Source organism: Polyodon spathula, chromosome 5, assembly GCF_017654505.1.
Source record: "Polyodon spathula isolate WHYD16114869_AA chromosome 5, ASM1765450v1, whole genome shotgun sequence".
NCBI classification, from domain to species: Eukaryota; Metazoa; Chordata; class Actinopteri; order Acipenseriformes; family Polyodontidae; genus Polyodon; species Polyodon spathula.
Genome location: NC_054538.1, coordinates 30,081,925 through 30,108,308, shown reverse-complemented (window position 1 = coordinate 30,108,308; position 26,384 = coordinate 30,081,925). Strand labels below are relative to the sequence as shown.

The window sequence follows — 26,384 nt, the reverse complement described above, 5'->3', positions numbered from 1 at the left end:
CAAACAAAAAATCACAACGCTTTTACAAGACACCATCGTTTTTTGTTCCTTAGGCAAAACTTCAAAAAATGATGGAGTAGTATTTCATTTTTTAGATTGGGTTGCCAATGCCTGATCGTTTGTGCTGGTGATTTCAAGTTTTCAGCTCTAAAAATGTATCTTATATCATCATCCAAATAAAAACATGTAAAGTAATAGATTAAGGATTTATATGATAATTAAACTGATCAAGACCAGTCTATGAGATTACAGCTCACAAATGACTGTACTTTTTTTTATTCTTTACTTGCGATTATAAAAATGTATTTTTATTACAAAAAATATATATTTTTAAAAACAGGTGAAAAAATACTAACCTGACCCAGCTGAAAGAGCTGAAAAAAAAAAAAACAAGCAAAAAAATAAAACAAAATGAAATAATAAAGAATAAGGATTATAAAGATGATAAATGGCATTACAGGTGACTCACATCTGGCATAACAGCTGGGGAGATAAACACACCTGAAATAAGAGATTACTGAAGACATCAGACGGCTCCAGGTATGTTTACCTAACCCTGAGGCCTACATGCTCACAACGATTTGTCTTTGAGATTGTCAGGATTCCAGTTCCAAACAATTCAAGACAGGCTGTGTTCACACTGGGTCCATTTAGAGGGGGTTTGGTCCGCACTCTGTACGGTTCGGTATATTTGTTATATATGTATGTATGTATGTGTATTTTATCTATCTATCTATCTATCTATCTATCTATCTATCTATCTATCTATCTATCTATCTATCTATCTATATATATCTATATAGATAGATATATAGATATAGATATAGATATAGATATAGATACACACACACACACACACACAGTGCCTAGGGGCCGAGACCACCTCTTTAGGTTAGTTTTTTTTCATTTTAATGTACCTTGTTTGGTGTGTATGTAGTACCGCTTGTCATTTTCGACGATCCCAAAGGAGTGACACCAGGAACTAAGGGACGTCTAGCCGGAAGGTGTTAAACCGGCGTGGTTGTGTTCTACCCTTGCCTTCTTTTGACCGTCCCCCAGAGAGGTACACTTACAGAGGGCCGTCTAGCCGGAGTGGGGAACCAAGCCCAGCCTCTTGTTTTCACGGAACCTTGTCGGCACGAGACACAGGGGCATCTAGCCGGGATGATGTTAATGCCTGCAGGTCAGAATCGGCAGATATACTGCCACGCATGGCACCGCTTGTCAGTTTCAAAGACCCCTAGAAGCGCCACGAGGAACTAGAGACGTCTATCCGGTGACGGTATGAGGTCCGGCACCCCAAGTCCGCTCACACATACACACCAAACAAGGTACATCAAAATGAAAAGAAACAAACCTAAAGAGGTGGTCTCGGCCCGTTTGACAAACGCACCAAGTCTGGTTCACTTGCTAAACCTCAATGTGAACAACTGCTGGACTTGGTCCTTTTGCACACAGGAAACGAACTATACAACGTAACCTGACTCAGAAGTTAACATTTTGCAGTTTAGTTCATATTCTGAGGAAACAAGTAAAGCAAAAAACTAAAAATGTCTTGGGGAACTACATTAGGGTTACCAGACATCCTGGGTAAATTGAGATGGTCACAATTTTCAGCCGTAATTTTTGTCCGAACAGTCCCGGTTTTGTTATTGTATTTTTTTTAAAGTACAAAACTGTATCAGCGTGTTCAACAAGTTAATAACAGAGTAATCTGTTAGGTTGTGTGTTAGTGCCATTCAAAAATCAAATAAACATCTTATGGATTTTTTGTTTAATCATTATGATTATGTGTAAACCATACAGTATGTTTAAATGGTGAAAGCGGATCTACTTTCTTAAATTTGGCTTTCTGTACATCTAACATGTTTTGATTAGATGACAATATATGGAAAATAATAAGTTGTTTTGATCTGCAATAAATTCACCCCATGTTTCATTTTTAAAACTATTAAGATGTCATTTTATACACTGCTATCTGTGTTAACGGCTTCAGAGTTAGAACATAAGAACATAAGAAAGTTTACAAACGAGAGGAGGCCATTCGGCCCATCTTGCTCGTTTGGTTGTTAGTAGCTTATTGATCCCAAAATCTCATCAAGCAGCTTCTTGAAGGGTGTCAGCTTCAACAACATTACTGGGGAGTTGATTCCAGACCCTCACAATTCTCTGTGTAAAAAAGTGTCTCCTATTTTCTGTTCTGAATGCCCCTTTTTCTAAACTCCATTTGTGACCCCTGGTCCTTGTTTCTTTTTTCAGGCTGAAAAAGTCCCTTGGGTCGTTGTTACAGTGTCAGTGAATTAAAAAAAAAAAAAAAGAAATCATCCCAGTTTTTCACTGTGGAAATCTGGTAATCCTAAACTACATGGACAGTGTGAGAAACTGAAGTTCTGGTAGAAAATTTGGTCAGACACCAAAATCCAAACCGAACTGGACAAGACTCACAAAAATAGTAAAATATATTCTCTTTTTTTATAGTCTTTTCTCAAATTACTTTGTTTAATGCTGACAGTAGGAGAACCATGCAGCATTGCATAAATTGCATTCTCCTGTAAGTCATTCAAGAAATGTATTCATTAAATTAGCAAAGTGCTCCCCCACTGCTTTCTTCCACAGAAATATGTAAGAATCTAAACCACGCTATAATGAAAACCGGAGCAATACATTAATAGCTGCCATCTTTCAATTTGCCTTGTAGGATATTGTAAACATCTGGATCGCACACCATATAAACGAACAGATGGAACTTGCAAACTGCATTGCGAACACAAACAAATGAAAAAAATGGAAAAGGACAAAAAAACTCTACCTTTAGCTTGCATCCAAACAAACTCTGTTCCTTTGCTCGCAGCTAAGTGTGAACCAAACGGACCCAGTGTGAAAGCTTAAATGGAAAATGGTAGTGACTTTTCATTTGCAGTATGTGTGTGCTAGGGATCTTGTTTATAGCCAGGTTCTGTTACCAGTGTTTCCAGCCTGTCTTGGTTAGCGCACCTGTAAACTTGTTTTGGGTCCTCCTCTTTTTGCTGCTGATGGTCAGAAACTCGTCAGTCAGTAAGTCTCCTGCCGTTGCTCGCTTGTCTGGGTCAGGCTCGAAGCAGCGGAGGATGAAGGCCTTGGCCTCCAGCGACATGGACTCTGGTATTTCAGGATGGATTTTAAACATCCCAACCTGGAGATACAGAGAACACAAAGTGAAGGAAAAATATGCACCTTATATAAATCGAAAAGAAAGTGAATACAATGAAAGGAAGTACTAACCCACACGAGTCAGAACCATTTCTCTTGCCTATAGATTTTTCTTTTCAGTCTCTCTTGTAGTTCTGTTTAAGTGAGGTAATGTAAACTTGCAGGCATTTCGGGAACCCGCTTTGTGTGCTCCATATAAATGCCCAGAAACACCTAGAAGATTGTTTAGGCAGGCGAGCAACAGTTATACAAAAAGCATATTATATAGATGTGCACACTAGTTGTCCTCTTTAAAGTTATGTTAATGTTATATAGAGGGAAACACTACACTGAAACCATATAAAAAGGCATGTTTGCTTTGCACACTACCTCCCAGTGACACATCTACAAGTGCATAACAAAAAACACAGAACTTTTTAATTATATTATTGCTTTTGTTTTTGACAATGACACAGACGCCAGATGTATATATAGGCCTATTTAAACAAAGCCTGTACTTGGCTCAAGAAAGGTTATTTTGGTGTCCAAGGTAATAAAATCTTCTTGTGAACAGGAAATGAACCCCACTGACATTACAGTAAAACAACAAAAGAACTGTTTGCAACTATTCAGCAGTAGAGAGCTTACATGTACAGGCTTGTGTTATGTTATAGCCGCATAGAACTGGTGATTCAATGGCAGAAAAAAACAAAACACAAAAAAAAACTGGCAATGCAGTACCAAAACTAGAACTGCTGATTCATACCCCAGAGTGACCACACAGCACATCGTGGGACATCATGGATTTACCAAAAGAAGTGGAGAGACCTACTAATTCTGTCATACAAGAGCGCAGGCGTTGTAGTGTTTTTGACTGATAACTGAAAGTGTGTGATTGTTTATTATTTGCATTACCATATATTGTTTGAGAGTCCATGTCTGTCAGTCTTTTTAAACAACATGTTGGTCCCACAATAATGAAGGTCCATGAACTAAATACATACAACAAAATTTTGCAAGCCTTAAAATACAATTGACTTCTTTTTTGTTCTAATATCTGGTAGTTTCAAAGTACCAGTTACTAGACCAATTGTATCTCCGCTATTGAAAATGTTTGTGCTCTCTTTTAAATCAACGCATTTTTTTTCTGTCATCTGAGGATATTGACATTTTATGCTTTTTGAAACTAAATAGCTTTCAGTTCACGGTGACAACATGAACACCTATCGCCATTAACACTGTTTCTAGGACACAGGAGTGACACATTTCAAATTTATTAAGTCAAACCCATCATTGCTTTTTGTAACATGCTTTGTTCTCTTTAAGCTGAATTCTTAATGTAGGGTTGAACACAGTGTATGCATTAACCAATAACCTATACCTGTAATCCAGCTGCTGATCATGTAGTGTACATTCACTCTCAATTGACTTGTTCCAGTAGCAGGAACATAGCCCCTTGATTAAATGCACAAAACAATTCCATACATTAATTTCCCATGCATTTGATTTGAATATCTCAAAATATCTCTGTCTGACAACTACTGCAATCTTTATTGAGAGGTACGTATAGATGAAGCAGCAAGAGATTCACTGCACCAGCTGTTCTAGACTGAATCGCCCTGAAGGAGTGACATTGATAAGCTATATATATATATATATATATATATATATATATATATATATATATATATATATATATATATATATAACTGTATAAACTTGTCTATAAACTCTTAATATTTCATTATATGATACGTGAACTTCTATAAGCTGATAATCATAAGTGAATTGCAATCAAAAATTTTATTTTTAAATGAAAATGTAAATCTTGTCAATTTCAGTGAAATGGTCACCCAAAGCAAGGGGATTTAAGTCAGTTAAAAGTCTAAAATGTATATAACATGGTGTTAGAACACTGGCCTAAGTATAAAAGTGTCTTTGTTAGAAGTTCTCCGAGCTAACTAGCATGTTACCTAATTAACCTTTTGTCACCAATTATTGTTAACAGGTGAGGGTCCATGATTACTATAAATATAGGTACCATAGGCACAAGTTTGTCATTCCTTAATGTAAGGGAGCAGAAAATGGCAAAATATGCTCAGTTAAGCAAAGAAAAAAGATTACTTTAAGAAAAGAAATTACTTTAAGAAATGGAGGTCAATCTTTAAGACAAATCGCAAGAACTTTGCAAGTGTCTGTAACTGCTGTGACCAAGACCATCAAACGATTTGAAGAAACTGGCACTCATGAGGACCGAACAAGGTCAGGCAGGCCAAGGGTGACCTCAGAATCAGAGAACAAGTTAATTTGAGTCACAAGTCTGCGAAACTGGCGATTAACTGCCCATGAAATACAAGCTCAGCTAAATGCTACTAGAAGTACAGCTCTTTCAACATCAACTGTTCACAGGAGATTGCATGAAGCTGGCCTAACTGGAAAAACTGCTGCAACGAAACCAGTTAAGAGTGCAGAATAAGAGGAAGAGACTTGCCTGGACCAAAAAACACAGACACTGGACGTTTGAGGAGTGGAAGTTGGTCTTGACCGATGAGTCAAAATTTGAAATATCTAGGTCCAACCACCGAGTATTTGTAAGACGCACAGAGGGTGAGCGCATGAGTTCTGCATGTGTGGTTCCCATTGTCAAGCCTGGAGGAGGCAGTGTCATGGTCTGGGGTTGCTTTGCTGGTGACAGAGTTGGTGATCTTTACCAAGTCCATGGCAAGCTCAACTAGCATGGCTATCATAACATACTTCAGAGGCATGCCATTCCATCAGGATTACGGCTAGTTGGGCAGTCCTTCATTCTTCAGCAGGATAATGACCCTAACCACACCTCAAAGTTCTGCAAGTTCTGCAACTATCTGGTGAAGAAGGAAAGTGAATGACAACTCAATCTAATGACCTGGCCTGCCCAGTCTCCAGACCTCAATCCCATAGAACTTGTATGGGACGAACTGGACAGAAGAGTCAAAGCAAAGCTACCCACAAGTGCCCTACCTCTCTGGTAATTGCTGCAGAAGAGCTGGGAAGACATGTCGGGTGATTTCCTGCTAACCGAATGCTAACCAAAGGGTGGCTATTTTGAGGAATCCAAGATATATATCTCTTTAAGCTGAATTCTTAATGTAGGGTTGAACACAGTGTATGCATTAACCAATAACCTATACCTGTAATCCAGCTGCTGATCATGTAGTGTACATTGACTTGTTCCAGTAGCAGGAACATAGCCCCACACACATACACACACTAGCTTTATTAATCTTCTTTCTTTCTGGTCCCACTTTTGATGGTGCTGAAAATCTTTTAGTTATTTTCTTTTTCATGCCGATTTAGCAAATTATTATTTAAAAAATATATGGTTGCTTAAAAGAATGCAATGAAAGGATCGTACCTTAAACATGGCAGCCTGAGGTTCCCCGAGTTCGTAAAAGGGAGGCTTCCCAGTTGCCATTTCAATAATCGTGCATCCCAGGGACCATATGTCAGCAGGTTTACTGTAGCCTCTCGGTCCTTTGTCAATAATTTCTGGTGCCATGTACTGGAGGGTTCCTGTATAACATTAAACATGCAATAACATGCTTTTAGCTTGCAAGATAGCATTACAAATGAATAGACTGGTAAACATTAAACACTGTGCCAAAAGTGCAATGTACTGCATACTTATGAGTAATGTAAACCTCCAGCCTTTTTAAGCTGTTTCATAAAACAAATCATTGCACTACAGTACGTAAATCCAGTACTGCTTTACAGGTGGCTCAGCTCTTAATAAACGTTCTCCTGTTACATGGAAAACTAATCGCATCATATAGATGTGTGCAGGGGGATCTTAGAATTAAAAGACAAAATTCTTTAGTTCTGCCTTATTTATATGATTTAAGTTAAGATGCCCGGACCTGTCCTCTGTGACTCAAAACTAAATTTCATTTTTCACTATGTTTGTGAGCAGGTCCACACATGTATTGTTAGAAGACACATAAATAGATATACCTGGAAAGTTAAATAATGCTGCAACTGGAGTTTACAAATTAGCTTAATCTATGAACTAAACATAGTTTGTCGTCCCTTTCCCAGCTGGCCGGTAACCCTTGAAACGAGATAAAACGACTGGTGTTTGGGTAAGTTTCCTATGAAACCTCACATGATGCCAATCCTTGTGGACTAAAAATAGCCAGAAATCTATATGTTCCCAAGCATTATGCTGGGTACAATGAATTGCTGTTATAGTACTGGATTGCTCGCTGTGCATCTACTGTAAAAGGAAAAATAATCTTGTTTATCAGAAACCAATTGTTTTTGAAACGTGTAACGTTTGTTTGGATGCAAACTAAAGTTTTTTTGATCCATTTTTTTTTCAGGACCATTTGTGTTCACAATGCAGTTTGCAAGTGCACTCGGCTCGTTTATGTGGTGCGTGAACCAGATGTTTACAATATCCTGCAAGGAATATTGAAAGATGGCAGCTATTGATGTATTACTCTGTTTTTTTCTATAGCATGTTTCACATTCTTACATATTGCTGTGGAAGCAAGCACTGGGGGAGCACTTTGCTAATTTAATGATGCATTACTTGATTGACTTAAGGGAGAATAATGCACTTTACGCAATTCTGCACGGTTATATTGACTGAATATATTTTACTATTTTTGTGAGTCTTGTCCAGTTCGGCTTGAATTTTGGTGTCTGACCTAATTTTCTACCAGAACTTCAGTTTCAAGCACTGTCCATGTAGTTTAGAATTACCAGATTTCCACAGTGAAAAACTGGGATGTGTTTTTTTTTTTTTTTTTTTTAATAGACTGACAGTGTAGCAACTCTGAAGCCATTAAAAAAAAAAAAGCAGTATATAAAACAACACAATAACAGTTTTAAAAATGAAACATTGGGTGAATTTATTGCAGATCATAACAACTCATTATTTTCCTTATATTGTCATCTAGTCATAACATGCTAAATGTACAAAAAGACAGACCTAAAAAATAGATCAGCTATTACCATCTAAACACATGGTTTACACATAATCAGAATGTTTAATAAGATGTTTATTTTATTTTTGAACGGTGCTAACACACAACCTAATACATTACTCTGCTATTAACTTGCTGAGAAAGCTGAAACTGTTTTCTACTTAAAAAAAAAATAAAAATACAACAGCAAAACCAGAACTATTAACAATTTTACTGTTTTTGACCGGGACAACAAATTAAGGGTGAAACTGACAATCCCAGTTTTCACGTGATGTCTTGTAACTCTAATGTAGTTCCCAAAGACATTTTTAGTTTATTTACTTCAAAGTCAGGTTACCTTATATAGGATCGAAGCAAAAGGATCGAGTCCAGCTGTTGTTCACATTGCTGTTTTCCAAACGGACTTTGTTGTTCACATTCTCACCAAACGTACCCAACTGTACCGAGTGAAGACCAAACCCTCTAAACGGACCCAGTGTGAACACACCCTGCTAAATAGCCAATTATTATTAAGAAGAAGGAGACTTTCACTTTATACCTACCAATAAATACTGCCATCTTTTTTTGAGAGTTTTTTTGAATTGTGCGCCGCCCCCTGGGAGCTCCCGTCCTCGGTCAGCAAACGAATGGCCTGGACTCAAACCGGTGACGTCCAGACTACGCGAGTGCTTTAACTGGATGCGCCACTCAGGAGCCCCAAACAGATAATTTCTTTGCTTGAACAAAAAGGATATTTCTAAACATGGAGGACATTTAAAATTCAATTTGAAACATCCTCCAATTCTGATCCAGACAGGGGAAGGTTTACAGATAACCATAAGGAAAAGGCTAAAGTATTTCAGCGACATCCAAACTGACCCATTTTTATTTTGCCTACAGATATCTACTGTAACGGTTGTACAACATGGCAAGAGTCAACATGGGAATAATTTGACGTCATGAAGAGGGTCCAAGGGCTAAGGTATGAACCTGCCTTAAATCTAACACAGTGCAGGCTGTTTAAAGACAGCTAGGGTTAAAGTAGTGAATTATGGTAGCACCCTAACAGGAAAAGCAATGGTGCATGCAGTCAGAGGGATATCATTGAATCATTTCAAGATTAGCCAACCACATTACTTCCTTCTGTAAATAGAGTTTTAACAGCAGTACAGAATCCTTTGTATCAGCACCCGTAAAATTAAAACACATTTTAAGCTGCCTTGTTGTAGACATCAATTGATATACCCAGGACATTTGACTGCAGTTCACTTTGCTATGTTAATACAATACTACTGTACAAATATGCTGCTTCTTCTTCTTCATAATAATAATAACAATTCTGACTGGGCTAAGCCCAACAGATCCTGAGATGTATCGTTCCTGAGATATATAGATGTATTGCTTGATCTTTAAGGTATCTATGCATTCCAGATGAAAACTGGTTTTACCACACAAGTGCACTAGTTTCCTTTTACATGTAAGGATTATTTAACCTTGACAAATCGAGACAACCCAAACAGATTCCCTGTCCCACCCCTTGGCTGTTCATGTAAATGCACTGTTTGCATCATTACATCCTATAAATATAGTGTGAGTGTTTAAGTGCCTATCATGATCATAAATGCTCCACATCCTGTGTGATAGGTTTTGCAATAAAACTGAGCTCCACGCAAACATGACCATATTGCTCACAAAGTATTTTCAATCACGCACAGTACTTTCCCTGAAGAGGCATTGTTTTATTTTAAAACTGCAAATAGATTCTTGTCATTTTCTGTATAAAAGTAATAATGTTAATAGAATCTGTCCCGAAATGATCTTACGATGAAGTATATTTAACCACATTGTAGATTTCACTCTGGGCAGTAGGATTAGAGCCCCACCTGCAATTTGACAAGGAACCTGAGAGTTAAGAAAATGTTTTTAAAGCCTTGGTTACAGTATTTCTCCTTTAAAGTCACATTTACATGCACAGCTTCTTTAGACATCAACATAGAAAAAGTGAATAAAGACCCAGTCACTAGTCATCAGATGCATAGTCCCCGACATGAATGGAAATGAGCAACAAAAGCAAAATCATGTTCATAAGAAGTCAAATAAATAGCAATTATATACCTGTAAAGGTTTCAGTACAAGGGTTGATTCCAGCAAGTCTCTTTGAAGTTCCAAAGTCAGAAATTTTCAGCACTCCACTATATGTGTTGATCAGTACATTGTCACCCTGGAAATTAAAAACAACAATTTAGACATCCCTGCTACTACTAGCTATAATACTGGCAGATAAACCCTTTGAGCTGTTTACAGATTGTTAAGGCAAACCCAAACACAGCAGCTAAGTGAGCTACAGCTTGCATAATGAGGGGTAGATGTACCAAGATGGTCCAGTCGCAGCGCAAACATACCGCAATTTGTAATTTTGGTTGCAACGATTCGCAAACTATACAGAGAAAATATGTTAATGAAGAGAGCCGCAATATATTAACCTAAATATTTGTTGTGTCATCCTAACAAGATTGAACAAATAAAGGCAGTTTAATCTCATCAGATTCTATAGTGGGGGCCCCCACCTTCACCCCCAAATAAAAGCTGTGTTTCTATCAAAAAGCTTTTCGTAATCATACAGTAGCCCCTCGCTAAACCAGACATGTTTGTCTGACATTAGGAAGTAAAGAAAAATAAAAAGTATCGCAAACGCATATATTTATAGTGCTCAATGTATTTTACATGTATAAATCACTTTGCTGAAATAACACAAATATATATATATATATATATATATATATATATATATATATATATATATATATATATATATATATATATATATATGTAAAAATACAAATCTGTACAGTAGGCCTATACAGTACAGTAGTAAAATCAAATGAATACCTAGCACACTTTTTTTTTTTTTTTTTACTTTAGTCTGTAGGTAGTGTGTTTTATTAAGTCATGACGACGTAACATGTGTAACTACGTGTTACACTTTTTTATAATAAAATTTAACTTTGATTTACTAAATTTTTTTAATTTTAAAATTATATATAAATATATATATATATATATATATATATATATATATATATATATATATATATATATATATATATATATATATATATATTACTTTGGCCAACACAAAATAGATCATGGTGTTGCATTGACAAGTTATGATACTGAACTGTATACCTTGCTGTCTTCTACTACTGCTCTTAATTACAACTACTTCCTGTATTTCACAGATATCCATATTCACGTTTTTTGTAATTGTTGAAATCATTCTCATCCACTCATCATACTTAGTATGTGCTCATACTGGACTTTACTCGTATAAGCCAATATGTTTTATGAGTTAACTGCTCTTAGTCAAACCCACTCTTACATGTAATGATTTACTGTGTTCTCTATTTTTTGCTCTTATTTGAATTTTATCTTTTGTTCTACTGATTTTATTGTACTTTGCAACTGCTCTTATCTGTATTGCGATACTCTGTAATGTGATACCTTGTACTGTGATATTTTGCAACAATTGTAAGTCTGCTATGAAATAAATAATAATAATTATTATTATTATTATTATTATTATTGGAGGACAGTCAATTCTGTTAATATGTATTTCAAGGGACCAGTAACAAATGTTGCATATAACACTAATTCATATTATCATTAGTAGCCTATAAGCCAAATGTATACTGTCAGTTTTTATTTAATTTAGTCAGTGGTGCAGTGCTAAATTGTGCACAACTACAAACCACTTGCACATTAACAGAATAGGTGTGTTTCCTAATCCTATACAGATGCTCCGAATGAGCTGGAGAGGTTAACGGCACATGTGTGCAGTCTACTGCTCTCAACACATTGAGTAGACCAGAAATGTCATAGAAATTTGTTTTCAAGGCTTGTAAGCACACCTTGCTTTTATGGAAAAATAGGTATTTCGGTGTTTTCTCTCAAAAATACATTAAGCACAACAGGCAACGCACGATAAAAAGCAGACTGGGAAATGCCAGCAACAGCTACCACAGAGGCAAGGTAATGCAGGTGGACAATAAAGTTTGACCACTGATGGGATAACATTATTTATGTGGCTGCTGAGCCTGTACCTGTGCTTAATTTGGTCTTTATTTAAATCAGAGGGTAACGCGGGTATGAAATACCCTTTCTCCAGCGCATTTTTGTGAATTTATGCAATTAATTTTATTACATATTCATCCGAGGTTGAACCGAAAAGAAAACAAAACTGCTGCCACAAAGCATTCCTTAAAAAGTCGCCAACAATATTGCACTTGTTGATTATTATTTCCATTACATGAGAGTAGATGTTAAAACATGCTGATTTGAACTTGGCTCTCGCCAAGACAAGCATCAACTAAGACGTAGCTTTACAGTAAACTAATGGGATCCATCTGCATCTCCATCCACTTGCGTTTCTTTCCATCTGATGATGTCGATATCCTTCTGCCTTTTACTTACCCGTACATCAGCGTTGCTTTCTTCCTATTGTGCTTGAGATCCCCAGCCAGAATCTTTCCGTCTCAACCACAGCCAGTTGCTGCTCCTTTCTGCTGCTTCAGATAAGTTCTTCACTGTGCGATGCAACTCTTGGCCACTGAACCCGACACCTCTGAGAAACCGGGTTATAGAGTGTTCCACAAATCCTCGACCACCCACCTCCACTGGGTAAACCCAGACCCTCCATCCTCGCTGTTCCGCTTCAGCAGCTTGTTGAGCATACCGAAGTTTCTTCCTCTCATACACCTCATCCACAGCATCCTCCCATGGCACTGTTAAATCTACCTGATGAACAAGTCGTGCTGATCCAGACCACAGGGTAATGTCCGGTCGAAGGTTAGTGGTGGCAATCTTAGGTAGAAAAATAAGCCGTTGACCAACATCTGCCAGCATTTTCCAGTCAATAGCAGCTTCCAGTTGGCCTGGGCGAGGCTTGGTTTTACACCTTTTCTTGGTGGTTGCTCTGAATATTGTTTTTTGTGTGCAATGCTTTGATGGAACGAGTGGTCAGGTTACGCTTGTCTTCCAGTGCTAAGGCCAAACATCGCAGCACCTGTTCATGGCGCCAAGTAAACCGTCCCTGGCTAAGACCCACCTTACATACTGTCAAAATGTGCCTTAATGTTGCTAATTGTTAATGAACACAAAGGACATAAGGTATCCTCACCCACCCAGAGGTTTAGGTTCTGTGGCGATGGCAGAACATCATATGTTCATCTGATGTTTAGCACATTTCACCCTAGACGTCCCACTCGTTTGCGTCTGCGATTCAAACATATTACTTTTATTATGCTAGTGTGTAAAAGATGTGTCAAATCTATAGTATTCCTGCTTTAGGACCCAGTTACACTGTACCCACAGAAATAAATGCTTCAAATAGTTTTTTTTAAACTTAAGTTAATTTAACTTAATTTTATTATGACCCAAACAAGCAAACTCTAGTATCTGTAGATATATATTTTTTCACTACACTGTAATTGTGTAGTGCCTAGTGGGTTGTGCATTTTTATAGTTTTCATTATCTATTTAACAGATTTTCAATTAACTTTAAACTGCCTCATTCAAAAAAAAAAAAAGATTCTCGAGCAGAAATGGATAAACAAAAACAAAAAAAACAAACATTTGAAGGCAAATTGGGTGGGCAGACAACAACAAAACAAAAACAAGACAACTAACATTTACCAATGTGCCTGTCAACAGCAGACATGAAGCACTGCAGTGAAATTAAGCAGGAATTAATGTTGTACATTTGGGGATGTGGCTACCTACAATATTAGTACCAAGGGCCTCTGTGAATGTTAGAAGCTGCAGGGGCATTGCTATTCAGATGCTTGCCAAAAAGTATTTTTTTATATTGTAGTTAAACTATAAGAAATATATACAATTTAAATACTTTTAAGCAATTCAGAACATTCTGAGCACCAAAGCAAAGACTTAGTAAATTGGCCCATAGTCTCATTTATAATTAAACTCATTACTTCTTAATCTGGTTTTACTGTTGTACTACAACACCCCATTATATTTACCTGCCACAGAAAATATTTTTGCTAACAATTTGCTCAAGGATTGTCCAGTGAAATTTTTCTAAACATTAACTTCCTTCTATAGCCGGTATGCTGATACAGTGCCACGTTATGAAGGTGTGTCTCACCAGGTTGAACCTTGCTTTGGGCCATATTGACAGAATAGAGGCGTACTATACTTCAGTTCTTAGATGAGAGTTGTAGCAATTGCCATACAGCGCTTCTATTTTCGGATGCAGATATTTTTGTTCTGCTAAAACTGCAAGCCCCTCAGGGCTCAGATCTCTATCTGTGCTGGCTCATTCTCTACTGTCATCAGAAACAGCGAGAATAAAGTTCTTCATGCAGCAAGAGTCCTCAGACATTCTGGTCTCTCTTCATACTGTAGAGAACTATCTTTGTTAGGAAGGTCAACGGAGAGTAGAGGAATGAGTTTTTAAAAAGATACTACGTAACAAAAAGAAAACTGAACATTACATTATAAAATGATAACTTGACAAATAGTGCAGCACTGAACTCTCAGAGTCTGCTATTCAGAATATCACATTGCTGAGGTTTTTATATAAAGACAAATATAAAAAAAATACCCTACCTTTATATCCCTATGTGCTATCTGATTGTCATGAAGATATTTTAACCCTTCCAGGATCTGTTTGGTGTAAAAGCCTATTGTTTGCTCATTATTCTTTAAGGGTCCCCATTTAGATCGCAGGAGAGCAGACAGGCTTCCTGCAATTATAATACAACATTAGAACACAAATAGTTGCTATTGCACTGTGCTTTCATTTGTTTAAAAAAAATATAAAAATAAACCACTATCACATGAGCAGACACTCCCACATTACCCAATATAACTTACTAAACATTTCTAGAACTGTCAATTTTAAGAAAGTGAACAGAAATCACTACCCAGCAATAGCAGGGGCATGCGTACTGTATGTCCATTGGCAACGGTTAGGGCATGCTGGCCTTATGTTTGTTTGTACACACCAGTTGCTACACTAATATAAATCCTCTATTTCATTGACTGTGATGAAATGAAATGTCTATTTCAATGCATTATACATATTTTAAGTAGATTTATTTTTCCTCCATGTTGATTCATGCAGTGCTCATGTGGTCTAGTAGAGATCTCCTTTTTCCACTGATAGCATGTAGCATACGTTTTTAAATAAGTTGGTTAAACCTAGTTATTAACCTGAAAATAAAAGGCAGCTCAGCTACTTTTAAATTACAGATAGACGTGGTGTTCTTTATGGCTTTCTAATCATTTAGAACTGTCAGCCTAACTCAAAGTTGTACTTCAGAAAACTGTTTTTTAAAGTCTGTTTTTATGAAGAAAATACAGTTTGATAGGATTTTTCCATAATGTGATTTAATATAAAACATTAAATCATTAAGGACCTGATCTGGTGTAAGCTAGTTCCACAGATGTGTGGAGTTACATATTTCTGGGTAAGAATAATTTTTTTTTTTTTGTCTTGTGCCATGCACAAAAATGCACTGTGTTTTAATGCTGACAGTTTTTCCCTACCAACAAAAGTAAGGAATACAGTCACGAAATTGACAAGTTTCAAGTGCCCATACTTTACACTGAAACACTGTACATAAACACAGACTGGACAATCAAGAATCTTACACATGCTTTAATTAACAGTCCAGTCTTCACTCTAAAGAAATTTGCTGGCAGTAAAAGAGGTTGTAACAAGCTTACCGCCCGGGACTTGCTCCATGAATATCTTGATGAAACCATTTTCACTGATGGAGCCCAGATACTGGACTATATTCTTGTGCTTGAGGTGCTTATGTAGAGCTATCTCTTCATGCAGAGGCTGGGAGTATCTGAGGACAAAACATACAACTACTATTTACTGTTCAGCTCAGTTTATACTGTATAACAGGTATTCAGGAAAAATGCTTTTCTTCACCAAAAACTTAGGGGTAACAACTAATCTAGTTTTTGTATCTATGTGTAAACAAGCATGTTTACACATAACCTTTTTTGAAAGGAATAACATTCCTTAGTGGGAGAACAGTGGAACAGATGGCACACAAAAACCACTGGCTTTACAAGCTACAGTATTTGTGACTGATTTTGTGAAATGAGAACTATAGGAACTTGTGATAAGCTTAGAGTTCAGAAAAGAAATATTTCATATCATATTCACTACCTCTTGACACTTTTGTTACTGGTACAGCACAAAAGAATAACTTTCCAACTAAGACATAGAAGATACTTCATGAATGAGAATGACTGAAAAACCAAAAAATCACTCTAATGTTGAATGAAAAACACTTGTGGTTATAAAACATAATTACTTTACAATCTCAGCACATCTAAAATGACCACAACTGTCTCCCATTAGGAGATGAGTACCCATCAACCTACGTAAATAGGGCTCAATTGTGGCCCATAGTTATATGCAGTCAAGGCACTGTATTTTGCATTTTATTGTGGCTTCCTCTTAATTTTGTGTTTTTGAAGAATGTTTGCACTTGTAACTGCCTAAAAACTGACAGCTCTAGCCAAATTGATGACCTGCGTATTCCATTTTTTATTTTTCCTTGTACGAATGAAAATACCCAAAATACAGAGGAGTTATATCACATTCGTTTTGTGTTGTACAAACACAAACATTCAATGCATACCTGCTGTCTCTCTCAGGAATCTCCTTGATAGCAAGTCTGACCTGGTTACTCAGGTCTCTGCCTGCATAAACAACTCCAAACGTTCCCTTTCCAAGGACCACCCTCTCGCCATTCTCATCGTATTCATAGTCATACTGGAAGATAATGGGGAAATATATGTGCTTTATTGGTTATCTCAGTTCTTCGTTTACAACTACTTAAACCAAGGCAAACTATCTGGTAACGTACGGCTTTGTAAGACGAATGTAGTGAATACTTGCTTATCCTTTCCACCAAAAGTGTACAAAACATTAGGAACACCTGCTCTTTCCATGAAATAGACTGACGAGGTGAATCCAGGTGAAAGCAATGATCCCTTATAGATGTAACCTGTTAAATCCACTTCAATCAGTGTAGATGAAGGGAGACAGGTTAAAGAAAAAATTTTAAGCCTTGACACAACTGAGACATGGATTGTGTATGTGCGCCATTCAGACAGTAAATGGGCAAGACAAAAGATTTAAGTGCCTTTGAACGGGGTATGGTAGTAGGTGCCAGGCGTGCCAGTTTGTGTGTGTCAAGAACTGCAATGCTGCTGGGTTTTTCACGCTCAACAGTTTCCCGTGTGTACCAAGGATGGTCCACCACCCAAAGGAGATCCAGCCAAAAGCAGGCCAGCAGTCGAAAACAGCTCATTGATGAAAGAGGCCAAAGGAGGCTGACACGAATTGTGCAGAGCAACAGACGGGCTACAGTTAGTCAACTGACTGTCCAGTACAACACTGGTGCCGAAAGACCCATAAAAGAATGCACAACTTGTTGTTCCTTGACATGAATGGGATATGGCAGCCGACGACCTAACAGACTTCCACTTCTTTCAGCAAAAAAAACACAAGGAACTGCGGTTGCAGTAGGGTAAGGAACGAAAACACTGGACACTGGAGGACTGGAAAAACATTGCCTGGTCTGATGAATCCCGGTTCCTGCTGTTTCATGCTGATGGGAGCACTAAGGTATGGAGAAAACCACATGAGTACATGCATCCATCATGCCGTGTGTCAACACTGCAGGCTGGTGTTGGTGGTGTGATGGTGTGGGGTGTTTTAATGGCACAAAATGGGCCCTTTGAGAAAAGTGGAGCAATGTTTGAATGTCACAGGATATCTGAACATCACTGCCTATCAGGTGCATCCCTTCATGGCAGAAGTGTATCCATCTGCTAATGGATTTTTTCAGCAGGATAATGCCCCATGCCAGAAGGCTAGGATTGTCCAGGAATGGTTCCATGAACATGACAGTGAATTCAGCTTACTGCAGTGGCCTGCCCAGGCACCAGATCTCAATCCAATTGAGCATCTGTGGGATGAGATGAAACGAGTTATTCACAGTAGAGATCCACTACCAGCCAACTTGACAACTGTGGGAAGCATTGGAGTCAACATGGGCCAGCATCCCTGTGGAACGCTTTCGACACCTTGTAGAGTCCACGCCCCGACGAACTGAGGCTGTTCTGAGGGCAAAAGGGGGTGCAACTCAATATTAGGAAGGTGTTCCTAATGTTTTGTACACTCAGTGTATGTGTGTGTGTGTGTGTGTGTGTATATATATATATATATATATATATATATATATATATATATATATATATATATATATATATATATATATATACACACACATACACACACACACTGATGCACAATGAAAATGTAACTAAGTTTTACATCAATAGCTCAATGGGCACATACATAATGTTTTTTACATTTTAAATAGTGAGCAGATAGGTTTGTTGATTCTTTGAGCAGTACCGTTCCTTTAGATAACAAAATACTGAGCACAAGCCATATGATTTCATAAAAACACCAGGTGCTCAGTGTTTGGTATTTGAGTTGAGGTAAAATTGCCAAATTGAGCTGATTAAGAACCTGTATAAACAGCCATTTGAAAAGACATGATTTTAATTAACGCAAGAACAGCGAAAGATTGGCATGATTGAAGGCAGCCTGTCTGAGAGAAATTGCCCGGAGAATGAGATGTTCTGCTTCAACAATCAGCAGGTTAGTGAAACCAGAGAAACCAAGAAACCAGCTCTGACAGGGACAGGCCACATCCTGGAAGGCAGAGGGTCATCACACCGGCCCAGGACCGTCACATCCAACTGATCCATCTGCATTATTGTTTTCAGACTGCAGTGACTACAGCACAAAAAATTCCAGGAAGAAATAACCCACGCATCAGCATGACTGCTGCTGCACAGGAAGAGTGGCAGAACATCCCACAGCAATCTATCCAGAGGCTGATCAGGTCTATGCGTCAACACTGCCAGGATTGTGTTAATGCTCAGGGAGGTCATACCCGATACTAACTTTGTAATGTTTTCATCTTGATGGTGTGTCATGTTTCATACTGAAAACTTATGACTCTTTGATCTGCATTTTTGGTCACATTTTCTGTGATTTTGTTTGATATCTATGTTTGATATCTACACAAGACGCTCTACCTTACCTCAAGGGCGTACCCCTCAAACTCTCCCTCATCTGGACCCTTTCCAGACTCCTCAGTGATGCAGTTCACCATCTCACAGAACCTGGGTTAATTCAAAGAGTACGCATTAACACACAGACAAAACAATGAAACCGGTACTGCAAAGCATCCTGGGGCTTGCAAGCCAACTGAGAGTATGTCTGAATGTTTAACATACCAAGAACACTGCAGTGCCTGCTTCAAGGTCTCCTGCCATTGCAAAGAGCAATACATGCTTTATAAAATGTAATTAATTGAATTACATGCAGGTCTTGCAAATAGAAACAGGTCTTAGTAATGACCCTGGATCCTTCTATCATAAATAATGAAACGTTCTGAACAGATTATGTTTAAAATGCAGAACAGAAAAACCACAAACCTCTTACAATGGAGCTCAGTACAAAAGCAAACTTGAAAGCCTTCAGCATTGTGCAAGACATACAGGAAAGAACATCGCCTGTCGAATTGTGAAACACTGAAAAAAAAAATACACAAAAGCACAAGTTACACAGAACTGCCTTGCTAGTGCACAGTAGTATAGTATTCAGATATAATAGAAAATATTAGCATGGCATAGTTTGTTAGGAAAAATATTACTTAGTAATGTTCCAGTGCAGTTTTCATTTTTGTAACAATGCAGGGAATGAAAAGAGGAACTATTTTGTAAGAATGCAAGGAAATTACACTAATGTTGATTTAATCTATAAAAACAAACTTTTGACAGGCTCAACATACCGTAAAACTTCAAATAATCGCCTGTCTCCAATACGCACCCGGTCTTCTGGCAAATACTGTAAACGCACGCCAGAGGCGTTTAATTGAAGTTTTACGGTAACCTCATTATGTTACAGGGTTAGAAAATGTTCTGGTGTGTCTGTGGGTTCATTTGAATCATACTGTACTTCTAAAATATTCTTCACACACTGGCAGTACTGTAGGTGTCCGGTCTACTTCTCAATTGCACTTTGAGAAGTAGCACTCTGCTGCAATGTTTATTTTCTTCAAAAGCTGGTCTTCTGAATAGAGCATTCATAGTTCCCTATGCCTTTGCTTCAAGTAGTAAAAAACAGAACCAGTTCCAGTTTCAAACTGTAAACTTGGTCCCTGTGAAAAGGAACCAAAGCATTTAATGGCAACAGTATTTTTCCTGAGAAGCAAATGTTTGGTTCCAAATTTTGGACAAAGCAGACGCAATGGAGATTACTGATTGGCAGAGGTTTTGGATACAGTCCTGACAATTTCCTGTTTCTGCAACAGCTAGTTTTTTGGAGCTCAACGGAAATTAGGCTGACAGATCACTTTATGCAAATAAAGACCGGCTGGAGCAGGGAGCACACGTTTTACTTTATTTATTTTTTTTTATCTTGTATTGCTGCCCACCCTCACACAATCGATAAATCTCTTCGAAACCTCCTCCTGACTCGCCAGGTACAGCAGCTTTATATATGTAGTTGTTCTTTTAGAGGAATAAAACAACTCTATAAAGTAATCTGGAAACTTGCCTTACACCCCTGATTGAGGCAGCTGTAAAGTTCCACTCGTGAATTCCCTTCTGCAGGTTGTTCCATGTGGAGGCAAGATGAGAAAGACAAAAAACATGAATCTGAACACGTAGCTGTTAATGTATTTAGTATACCCCAGAAAAATGAGCAGTCATAGCAATACATTGGTATGTAAACACAGTGTAATTAACCACACAGTTAAAACTCAACATTTTTTAGGTTTGAAAGATCACTTGAGCTGTTACTGTACTTATTCCATCTTCTAATTACACGCAAGAAAAATAAGCCTCTTGGTTATAATCCTGGGAATCCATTTGCTGTGGAATAACACGGAAAAACACGGGCTGTCTATGTTTTCGGATATTTTTTTTGTTTCTCGGATGTTTTATTTGTTTGATAAGAACCAAATCAATACATTTATAATATGTAAACATTAACACAGGCAACTTTGCTTTACATTTACGTAAACATTCCTGTCTAATAAAACTGCTTCTGGTGTTCATGTTCAGTTTACTTCAGTATTCAGAGCTGTTCAAAGATGCCAAAAACAATAAAAAACACCCCTAAAGACAGGGTCAACAAGTTTGGCAAGGACAAAATTCACATTGATGGTAATGTGCTGTTAGACTCATAGGTAGGGGTCTACTTAAATCGCGGTAAACTTACGTATTTTTCAAGGACAGGTTGCGGAATAAAATTAGGATTTCGCGGACTTTTCGTGGCCCTGTTTAAACATTAAATAAATCTAAGTAGACAGTATTTCAGAGCACTATAAAGCCTAGAAATAGTGGTACTTGCTTCCTTACTAAAACACAGTACTGTCATTTGTTAAAGGCAGGCATGCAGCATCCCCCTGCAGTTGACTTGCCCATGCATTGAGACTGTACCCCCTGAATTGGTTGGAAGTATAAGGCAAAGCTTTGCCAAGTTATACAGATGTGGAAATCGATTAGAAACGGCTCAAAAACTTGTTTACCCAAGGGCATCTAGCATACTTTAATAAAGGAAATATGTGCATGTTGTCATGTTATTTGTCCCATCCAATAATTTATTTTATTAGTACAGAGTCAAAACAAAGAAAACGTGGCTATTCGGGTCTAAAATTCCAACTGCGAAAAAGTAAGCAGCAGGTTGAAGCGACGTGGCTGTGCTAGATCATTGTAGTACTGATTTAACTTGCTGACAGGAATACTTTTTGTCTGCGCTGACTTTCCAGTTTGGTTTCTGAAAGCTGTTTACTTTACTTTCTGTTCAGCAGCATCTGTAGTAGCCTTTTGTTTAATTTGTGATTCTGAAGCTAAGTAGCGATGTGTTCAAAGACACATTAAGATATGCAAAACAATTACCTCCATCTGCGTGTACAGTTTCTTTGGGAAATATCTTGACACAATCACAGAAATATACTTTGCTTTTTTTGCTTTGTCGTCCATTTCTGGTATTTTACCTCCAATGGTGATTTAGCAATCTAAATCAAAACAATGCAGCACTAACTTTGTCCCACCCCCTACTGCACAGTACAGGTCACAGAAAAGCCAGTACAGACGCACTGATAGGCATGTCATGATGTCATTTGGTGTCATTTGAATAGTAGACAAGAAGGTTAACCGCTTTGGAGAATTGTTTTTGTAAATGTTATTTGTGGACGTTTTTTGTTTGTTTGTTTTTTGCTTATGTGCAATGCACACAGGATGGCGAAGGAATAAAAAAGGGCTTCTACATAAGGAAGATACGTAGTTTGCGTCACTTGCATTGTGCAGTAGTTCATTTAAACAAGGTTTCTTTTTTTTCGTACTTGTACTTCGTACTTGTCTGGTATGCATTGGCCCCTAAAAGAGGTGAATTTCGAGGTGACACCTCAATTTCACGATTTCTGCGAAATCACAACTTAGGTAGACCCATACTCATAGGTAGACCATTGTAGAAAACATAGGAAGTGCTAAACATAAATTGAATGCAAGGAAACGTAAATCGAAACAGCAGTGTCATTGAAAACACTGAAACAGACCACTGTGTTTAGATTATTTCGGCATCTTACAACTGCCAAAGAACAGCGGGAAACTGTTGTTTCAGATTTTGTCACAATATGTGTAAAGCCGACACTCCTCTGTACAAAGTGGATGAACCGGCAGTTTGAAAATTTTTTAGCAACACATTAGGGAGGTGGTACCTTTCCAGAGTCAGATCTATTGAAGCTGGAATACTGCAGCTCTATTTTAAAAATAGTATGTTTGTTTGTTTTATTGATTAATGGCACTGGCAAGCTTGTAACTTGCTTAGAATTTGAAAGTGCAACCATTTGTAATTTATTTGTTAATTTAGCAGACACATTTATCCAAAGCACGTTACACTGTAATACAGGGCTACAGTTCAAGAATAATGAAAGTTATAAACTAAAATAAACAGAAAGAGTGTTCATGTGTTAACCATTATCCAATAGTACTGTTTGCGTGTCTTATAATGTGGCAGGGATAACTAGTTTTTAGCCCTTTTATTTTACTCACAGAATAACATGGATTTTTAAAATGTATTTATTTTTTTATTTTAAATCTGAATTCTTTTTTTTTTTTTTACTGTGGAAAACTAGGATCCCTGGTTATAATTAGCTATAGAAACATTAAAAGAGAATGCAGTTTTTTTAAGTCAAGGGAAATTATGTTAAGTATATTAAATTACAAAGTGTCAAACGTGATATCTTTCCATTGTCACCTCATTTAAGGGTCCCCAAAGGGTTACAGCTTGAGCCTATATTATAGGCCTATATCTTTCTTTGACCTCCCTAATATTTAATTTGTATCAGATATCGCTGCATTATGGTGTTATAATGTTGTCACATTTACTAATAAACTGTTACCTACACTAGGAGAAACAGTTTTAAAATCAAAAGCAACAACATACAGCTTCTAAGCGAAAACAAAAAGAATTATACACAGTACTTGTCATTGAATATTAATGCAGGCTATACTGCTGTTGGACAGCACACCATATCAAAAAAATTCAAAACACATTTAAAAAAAAAAAAAAAAAAAAAAAATTCTATTGATTTTTCAGTTATGGTTAAATTTGCATACTTAGGCTGCTCAGAAATCTACAACATACTTTACGCACCACAATGAAGTGACGTACCGCCCTGCATCTCCAGGTGGCACAAGTACACGCTATTGTAAAAATTTAATTTTATAATTATCTGACAACTATAGAATTTTCAGACTAAAAGAGAAAAAATGTATGCACTTTTTCACATAACTTGTTGCATCTCAAAACCATAAAATTATTTATGACTTCAAGCTGCAGCGGAATGGAATTGTACAGTACAGCGCCTCTTCCATGTAGAAGCTTTCAAGTGCTTTTGTGATATCTGTTTTGCATTCGAAATCATTCCTTTTCCATTGGATAATACCTTGTCACCCGGAGCCACTTGCCATATGGACACAGTCTTCTCTTCGGCTTCATTGTTGATAGACAGATAAGAAGGCTGGTAGACTTTGGTGGGCTCTAATATCAAAACCTAGGTAGTAAAACAGACAAGTTTGGAAAAACACAGGGGTTGCAGACTCCTGCCTCTACTTTAATTACTTTAGCACACTCTAAACTCCAAACCCTGCTAGTAGCATACCAAAAATGGTTGCTAATATTTTGCAAATCATGCTAACATTAACAGCTGTTTTGCCAAAAAGGGTAGAATGAAGGATGTTTGCAAAAGTGCAATTGCACGAGGTCACAGAATGCAAGACAAGTCAGAGACAACTGTGCATATAAAATCTTTAATGGCTTTATGATAAAACAATTCTCACTACCAAAACCAAGAACAGTTTCTAACAATGCCAGTGCCCACAAGTCCACAAGCCAGCCAAAATGCCTGGATTTCAATTCTACAGTCATTTTATAAAACACAAGTTTAAGTAACTTGTTACATCTGACAAAGCAACCAAAGGACTTTGTGGTCAGTGATAAGTAACTTTGGAACAAATTAAAATAAATAAAAGAAACTCCTCTACGTAACATTGTTTGGAAGCCAATTATTTTTCATGGATTCTTATAAAATGTGTGGGTCATACAATGGTAGCCTTGCAATGAGGTAGACTAGCATTAAAGTAAATATAATTAGCTAGATACCTTACCTGGCAAAAAAGAATCTGAACAAAATTGAGAAAGATAAAGAAAAAAGCAACATGGACGCTGTGATACTCACAGGGAAACGAACTAAAGACAATTCCTTCTTTGTGGCTTCTACAAGGAAGTCCATCCAAAAATCCATGAGCTCTTGCTTGGGGTTGGGCTGTTCTATATTCTGCTCCTTAAATTGCTGGTAAATCAGTATAGTCTCCACCAGCGAACGTAAGTACCTGCAGTTCAAAGAACGATTACTTTGCAACAAAACTACAATAGAGAATGATTTAGGATACGTGCAATAACCACCCCAAACACAGGCCTGTAATATCCCTGATCCATCAAAACAAGATAGACAGATTAAGACTGGTTTCACAGACCCTGATTAGCACGAGCATTGGACTACTGTACCTAAAGTAAAATTAGGTAGACTTGTGCTAATCTGGGTCTACGAAACCAGCCCATAGAGGTGAACAGGTGAAAGGGACTTAAAAGTCTGTTTATTAAAACACCAGACATTCTTATCAATGGAGAAGAAATGGTGTTCATGAAGCATGGACTGCACTGGTATTCCACCATTTACCCTGAAAGACATGATTAAAAAGGGGGATGTATTCCTTAGGGATGTATTCCTCCATCTCTCAGGCAGTAGGCAGTACCTACTAGTGCTATTAAGTCGTGCTAGAGTTGCACGTAAACACTATCTGCAACGTAGTGTGGCGGGATTCAGTGCAATTTATTATATATGCCGTACAACCTCAAATAACTATAAAATGATTTGGAGAAATTAAACATCATGATTGGCTGAACAAGATCACATGACCGTGCAGCAAGAATTGTTTTGTGCACAGCTAGGGGCAAATCAGTCCTGAAGATCAATCAATATCCATGAATTTCTTCTTTAAACTCTCTAAATCTTGATCTCTTTGGCCACAGTAATGATACCTGTATAGCCCCAGCCTAAAGTAATTCCACCGGACTGCAGGATCTGGGGAGATCGGCTGCGTTGGGATCTTAACAACAAAGGGACAGCATATGACAAAAAAAATTCTTAAAATTTTCAAGAATATGGTATAAAAAGATAAATACACTGCGGTAATTGAAGACATCAGTGTGTATTATAATGTAGTGAACAGTTTTGTGCAGGTTGACATATGACTGAAGTGACATTCTGCATGACTGCCTCACTGACTGTTTGACAATGTAGTGTTGTGAGTGCTCCAATGAAGACACTGATATATAGTGGGAATGTAAGTAACTGTTATATTTTAAAAACTCAAGCTCTCGCTCCGCATGTCAATCTGTAAACTCTACTTAAGTAACATTCTTATCTAGTCACATCATGTACTGTTTGTAAGACTTGTAAGACTGTATACATACGTCACTGACACAAAAATCACTAGCTGGAATCCAGTCTTTACTAGACTGGAGACACTACAATACAGTTCTGGAGAAGATAAACTAGTGTTGAGAAGACA

General features: G+C 37.5%; 1 protein-coding gene across 1 annotated transcript in view; it reads right to left on the bottom strand.

Moving 5' to 3' along the window:
- Positions 1–26,384, bottom strand: part of LOC121316398 (mitogen-activated protein kinase kinase kinase 5-like) — a 75,180-nt gene that overhangs the window by 10,279 nt on the left and 38,517 nt on the right. Inside the window, exons 10-21 of the mRNA XM_041251475.1 lie at positions 24,989–25,142; positions 24,197–24,304; positions 20,800–20,849; positions 19,677–19,772; positions 19,280–19,361; positions 16,796–16,929; positions 15,861–15,988; positions 14,739–14,875; positions 10,230–10,335; positions 6,563–6,720; positions 2,995–3,172; positions 357–374 (exon numbers count right to left, since the gene is read on the bottom strand). Coding sequence (XP_041107409.1) covers positions 357–374; positions 2,995–3,172; positions 6,563–6,720; positions 10,230–10,335; positions 14,739–14,875; positions 15,861–15,988; positions 16,796–16,929; positions 19,280–19,361; positions 19,677–19,772; positions 20,800–20,849; positions 24,197–24,304; positions 24,989–25,142 — 1,349 coding nt within the window. The remainder of the gene's footprint in view (positions 1–356; positions 375–2,994; positions 3,173–6,562; positions 6,721–10,229; positions 10,336–14,738; positions 14,876–15,860; positions 15,989–16,795; positions 16,930–19,279; positions 19,362–19,676; positions 19,773–20,799; positions 20,850–24,196; positions 24,305–24,988; positions 25,143–26,384) is intronic.